At 53.3% G+C, this 6,040-nt stretch overlaps 2 protein-coding genes across 2 annotated transcripts in view; both read right to left on the reverse strand.

The window, feature by feature from the left end:
- Positions 1-1,569: 1,569 nt before the first annotated feature.
- On the reverse strand, positions 1,570-3,036 carry AURANDRAFT_38389 (hypothetical protein; the record flags this gene model as incomplete). The annotated part of the gene is made up of 2 exons (XM_009041339.1): positions 1,570-2,951; positions 3,004-3,036. The coding sequence occupies one exon, from the start codon at positions 2,919-2,921 to the stop codon at positions 2,061-2,063; it is 861 nt and encodes a 286-aa protein (XP_009039587.1).
- Positions 3,037-3,384: 348 nt separating this feature from the next.
- Positions 3,385-6,040, reverse strand: part of AURANDRAFT_66226 (hypothetical protein) — a gene marked incomplete at both ends in the record, with an annotated part of 4,182 nt that continues 1,526 nt past the window's right edge. The window contains 5 exons of the mRNA XM_009041338.1: positions 3,385-3,648; positions 4,218-4,220; positions 4,315-4,882; positions 4,910-5,184; positions 5,694-5,999. Coding sequence (XP_009039586.1) covers positions 3,385-3,648; positions 4,218-4,220; positions 4,315-4,882; positions 4,910-5,184; positions 5,694-5,999 — 1,416 coding nt within the window. The remainder of the gene's footprint in view (positions 3,649-4,217; positions 4,221-4,314; positions 4,883-4,909; positions 5,185-5,693; positions 6,000-6,040) is intronic.

Consider the following 6,040-nt stretch of genomic DNA (forward strand, 5'->3'; position numbering starts at 1 on the left):
TCCCCCCCCCCCCCCCCCTCCCGCGCGCGCCCCATTTCTACTCAGTCACCTTAATGATAGCATTGAAGAAAGTAAAGAGCCCCGACCAACTCAGACTCGTCTGCATGGGACAAGGAATTCTATCTGACCATAAAACACTTGAAGGTTTGCATGACTCTAACCCCGCTCAATGAGGCCAAATTTCAATGGTCCCTTCGACATTCGCGCAGCCTGCAAGGTCCCAATTTTCCCGACACATCCAACTCCCATAAATATATGCATTCGTGAGCTTGAAACGGTATCGTGTAAAATGGGTGAGCGTGAAATGTATGCAACCATGCAATTGGTATATTGAGGTCCGTTCAATGTAGCTACTACCTCAAAGAAGCCTACAGAAGAAGACGAAAGCGCGACCGCAGTGTGTGCATGTGTCATACAATAAAGATGACTCCCTCTAACTCGGGACGGGAACTTTTTGCCAATTGTTGTCTATTTCGCCCCAGTACACCCTCTTCGAGCAGCAGGCTGTGGAGGTGTTTCTCGCCGACAACGGCAGGTGTTAGAATATGACTGACGCAGCGGGGTCGCCCGGCTGAAACGACGGTAAAGCAGCCACAACGGACCAGCGGAGTGCCGGCTGTTCGGCGGGTCACCCATTGCACACTTGTAGCTGCTCTCGGCTAAATGGCCCGGCGAGATTGCCGGATAATGCCCGGGCGGCCTCGGCAATTGCCGGTAATTACTGGCATAATACCATACCCTGGTATATTGCCGGCAATCAGCCTGAGGGCGTCCGCGAGCAGCTGGGCTCGAAAGGTCAGACGGAGTCCACCGCAAAAGCCACGAAGCGAATGCCTGGAGCGATATACATACTGGGGCACGTCGAGATTCTGGCAATTACTGGCGAGATTACCCGGGCTATGTTCTCGGCTGTGGTGCTGGAATTAGGCCACCAGGATCTCCAGGCTCAAGTCACTCTGGGTACTCGCCGCCATACTGGAATGCACCGTCCATTGTAATAATGCAGCCACTCTACCAACTCCGCTCCCAAACTAGAGATTAAAGTCGCAGATTCCGTCCACTTGGCCTTTCGTATCTCCCACTAGCCTGAGGCTAAAGGAAGCCCCGAGAAGGAAGCAAGGTAAACTCCTCCCTTGCAGAATCATTTAATCAGAAGCTGTGCCACCACTGGGAATCGCCGCTCCGACGCCCAAGCGTTCAACGACACAGCCAATTCCTGCGAGCAGAGCACCTCCGGAGTCACCCATGGGTACGAGTTGTCCACCGCCGCCACCTAGGCTCCAGGCGTCGCGCTCCACGACCAGCTCAGCGCGAGGGGCTGCCTCTCGGAGGACGAGCGCCGCGCCGAGTCGAGTGCAACATTAGCTCGGTTCGAATCGACCAATGGGAAGCTTAAGGGAAGCTCGCATTCGCGCGCGCGCGGCGACGCCATGGCCTCGATTCCGAGCCGGCCACCTCGGCGCATGACCCCAGCAGCCCCCACGGACTACCCTACAAGTCCGCTGGCCGCGGCGGCGGATACACAGGCACCGGGAAGGCGACCCCCGGACGCGGGTGCCGGCCCTGTGTCCCTTCTATTGAATTAAGGAAGAGAAAGGGGCCTAGGGGCCTAGAGGTAAGCCTAGTAGTGGTCCCAGTAGAGGGGAGGGGCCCTGTGATTGTATCGCTGTACCACACGCGCGTGTTTTTGGACCTAGTCCGTGGCGACGGCTCACGTCATTTGGCGCCTAGGTTGGCGGGGGGGGTGCCAGGGGTGTGCACAGGGTGTGCAGGGGGCGCCGAGACCAGAACTTAAGATTGCCAGGCGAGTGGGTGCTGCTGCAGCCTGGCACATTGCAGGACGCCAAGTAGATTCCAAATTCACAGTGTAATTGACTTTTTGCAGATACACACCTCTGGCATCGTCACGTAATCCCGTGCGCGCAATGAAGAAACTTGGAGTTGCGCCCTTCCACTTGTACATGTCCGAAATATATCAATCCATAAAATCGCTTATGCTGAGACCTGACCTTTTGGCAATTTCAAGAGCTCTTCTAGCTAAACTTGTACAAAAGATTAAGCTACGTGCTCACTCTGATACCACTGCTGAGATGGATCTTTGATAGAGCGCATGTGGAATGGACACTGATTTGTGAGCAGTACTGCTTAATCTGATTAGCTATAAGAAGGGAATCGAGTCTGGACGGCTCTGTGGTGTTCTTCCACGTGGGTGCATCAGCATCCTCGTGTTCCCCATCAGCTTTGCGTTTGTTATGCCATCGCATTTGGTCCTTATGGCGCTCGATATTACGTAAATAGTATTGGAACTTGCCCTGCTCTTCAATTAGATCATCTACCCACTGGCAGCAATGCTCGAGGTAGCGCTCAAGGGGCGCAACTTTGTTTGAGTCAGAGGCAGCGGTGACTATTTGCCGTTTGAGCACGCCCGCAACGCAGAGGTCGTACAAGAACGCTGTTATGAGCCCGGGGTTGCGTATCTTCAGAGGAAGCTCAACAAGGATCGAAGACGGGGCCACAAATGTATTCGACTTGACGCGATACGATGCGATAAATTGTTCTGAGAGCTGAAATGCTTTCACATTTAACGTGCCCCTGCCGGTTTCGACAGGATCATAGAGTAGAACGACACAATTATCGCTAAGATTGTCTTGATAACTAAATTGGGTTTCAACGAGCGGAGTTTGACAAAATGAACCAACATATATGGACTTGTACCATCCAACGCAATTATTATCCACATTTACCTCGCGCAACATCTTCATCATCTCCATTTGGTACTCTTCACCATCAAGATCTTCTATCACACTACCCGAATCAACGTCTCCATATGATTCTCGATCGCCAGGGGAAGGAAAGGGGAAACAATGCGTCACCTCCAAAATTGACCCCTGATCAAGGCCCAATAGTGATCCCGCCACCATCTTCGGAAGTGAGTCACGACAATGTTTGACCTATATGCAGGCAAGTCGAGTACCCATGTTGAATCAGACCCTGTTCCCGAACAAGCTTCAACAGCGCGAGGCCGTCTATGTGCACTTCAGCTACACGATGCCGAGTTTTTATCTACAGAGCTCAAGTTGCACTTAGTCAATTCAGTCAAGTACGCCGAGTGCCCACGGTGGCGATGGATGAGTGTGCACCCGTAACCCACGCCGTCATGGCGGCGAGAATTTATATTTTTAGCACGATTTTTTTTGCGCGAGCATCGCCGTTTTTACTAGGGCGGGATCACGGTAGAGGAGCCCTTAGGGAGTTAGGATAGTTTATTAGCCTCCTAACGTCACTATGACGCCAGTCAAACTACTATCCAGCAGGTGCACTGTCCGGCGACTGTGCACCCTCGCTGAGCCTGGTGCTCTCTGGCACGTCCGAGTCGCTGCGACGCTAACCAGAGATGATCTTGCACCAGTCTAGTGGCTCGTCTAGCCATCCCCTGCCTATAAAGACTTCTGGCAACAGCCAGTTTGTGTTAGAACCCGCGTATGCTAGTATGAAGCACCAGCATAGTACAGCATGAGCATAGCCAGTATAAGGCAGACTTAGCATAGCCAGCATAGGCCAGTATGAGCGTCCCAGCATAGGGAGGATAGCATAGTCCCGAGTTAGGGTAGTATAGCCCAAGGAGCGGAATGTAGGCTCCTTAGGTAGCTGGCTTATCGCCAAGCGCACTTTGATTGTGCTTAATCACACTCGCGTTCTAAGGGCGATATTCGCCGCTTTATCAGTTTGGACTTTGCTGAAGACTTGAAACTGGATTAGAATGAATTAAGGAAGGGAAGGGAAACTAGCAGGATGCTGGCGCGGCTACCGGCACAGCGAGCTCATCTGCTTTCCACCCTGCGCCGGCGGGATATGTTAGGCGCCAGACCCGGGGCTCTTACGGGGCTCTTAAGGGCGACTAAGGAGGGGGGCAACTCGCAAACTCAGCTTCGTTGGGTTTCCCAGGCCCGATGATCACGTCGTCCGACGACGACGAAGCGCGACGACGACGGCCTCGACGACGGCGCCTAGGAACGCGCGGGGCGCGCGCGTGGCGATTCTCAACCATCCCTCGGCACCAGCCGATACGACGCGACGCGCCGCCGCACGCCGCGCCGCGACCGCGCCGCGCGCGCCGCCGGCGTCGCGGAGGGCCGCGCCGAGAGGCTCGTCGACGGACATGGTTAGAAGTTCTAATCGCTCGCCGCTTTAGAATCTGGAGGCCGATCTTGACTCACGACCTGAAAGTTCACCAAAGGAGCAACATAACTGCAACAAAAATTCGCACAGTAGGATAGTCGGGACCAAGTAGTGAAGTTGATTAAGTCGTCACACCCAAGTGAGAAGGAGCGAGGTAGGGCGACCAGCTCGCGTAGCAAAGATAGGCCCTTTTTTTTGTCGGCCACTGGGCATGAGATTTGCAAATCCCCATCGAATGTGTGTAAAGTAAGTGTGTAATAGTGTTGCGTTCAGGCCGTCCTCATCATTGGTCAGCTGGAATACTTTAAGCGATCCATCATCGAAAGTAGCGAGGATCTCATTTTTACCGGAAGTTACCACTTCGACAGCTTTTGCAGTCTGCGATATGTTCGGGAGACGCCTGGCACATCTCGAGTCGAGACCCAGGGCATCGGAAGGAGCAGTATGGTCGTCAATCGGCCAAAGAAGGATACCCCCTTCTCCATTGGAGACAGCAACAATTATTGTGCCGATTTTGTTCAAGGATGGCACACCACAGCAGCTTGGGTTGCATCTGCGCAGACCACCAAGAGTCAAGCAGACAGGATTGTCTTGTTTCCAAACTCGGACAGTAGCGTCCGCGCAGGGAGCGATCGTAATGCTTCCATCGAGCACGCAGAGCCCAATGATGGCACCACCACAGGTAAGCAGCGTAGTAGGTGGCCTACGTGCAAGAAATGTCTCTCGTCACGCAAGTTGTCGATCTCTATATCGCGCTATCGTGCAATGGCGCGGCAATCTTCTCATGTAGTTCCTGGCCAGAAAGCTATCCTCAAAAAGTGACACTGGAATTGGCGCGTCTGCGATGAGCCCTGAGACTTGTCTCCAAACCACGGCACCTTGGCATTGGGTAGCAGCCACGAGCACATCGTTGAATAAGCGGAGATCAACTACCATGCTAGGCAGGGTTTGGAGCGTCGTAAGAGCGCAGTGAGCGGGGCCATCCCTCATGGACATAATTGATACCTGCGTGGGATTTTAGCTAAAACGATCGATCTGACACGCGCACGGCAACCATAAACTAATTGTTTGCTGCTATACTCGTTACTGATCGCCCCGCTGCGATAACAGCAAGCGCAGCAGAGGCGCAAACGCACTGAGCTACAGCCTCTCCAGCAAGATAGGAATCAGCGCCAACAGCTGCCTGTATGTCCTCGCCATTACAGCATCGAAACCTCTGAAACGTTTTACGAATTTATTCGCCGCGGTTTGAAGTGTGCGGAGTTCACATCGTAAATCAAGGTAATACGCGCGGGCAGCGCAGATCCCGATATCCCTATTACTGCTACAGGTGAGATGAGGCCACTAGGTTCTGGGTGAAAGCACTCAAGACTACCACCGCTCCCCGTGGCAAAGAGGAACCGACTTGACCAGGCAATGGCTTCAATAGCACCCAAGGGAGGTTCAATATGTGGATTTTTCTCCGTCCCCGCTCGCCTACAGTAAACCACATTGTCGAGCCTGTGTCAATAAACATCTAAATTTGGTTGAAAGGCCTGCCATTGAATAGCCCAGGAAGACCACTCAGACTGCTGCCACTCAATCGACGTGCATTGGACAACGACAATGTGTCCATCTGATGATGCGACCGCAATGCGATCGCTGCAGTCTGGATCGCGAGCTAGCTGGATAATAGATTTCGGCGAGTCAAAGACCTTGATACATTGAGCAACGACACCCAATGTAGTTGTTGGCAAGATTGGTGGTAGTGTTGACTCTCGGGCCAAAAGCTGCGCCGCAACATAGCGTGCCCGGCTCTTACAATGTGCATCAGCACGACCCTGTCGGACTGAGATGCACATCAGTCTATACATGGCCTCGG

This window comes from Aureococcus anophagefferens (assembly GCF_000186865.1).
Source record: "Aureococcus anophagefferens unplaced genomic scaffold AURANscaffold_20, whole genome shotgun sequence".
NCBI classification, from domain to species: Eukaryota; class Pelagophyceae; order Pelagomonadales; family Pelagomonadaceae; genus Aureococcus; species Aureococcus anophagefferens.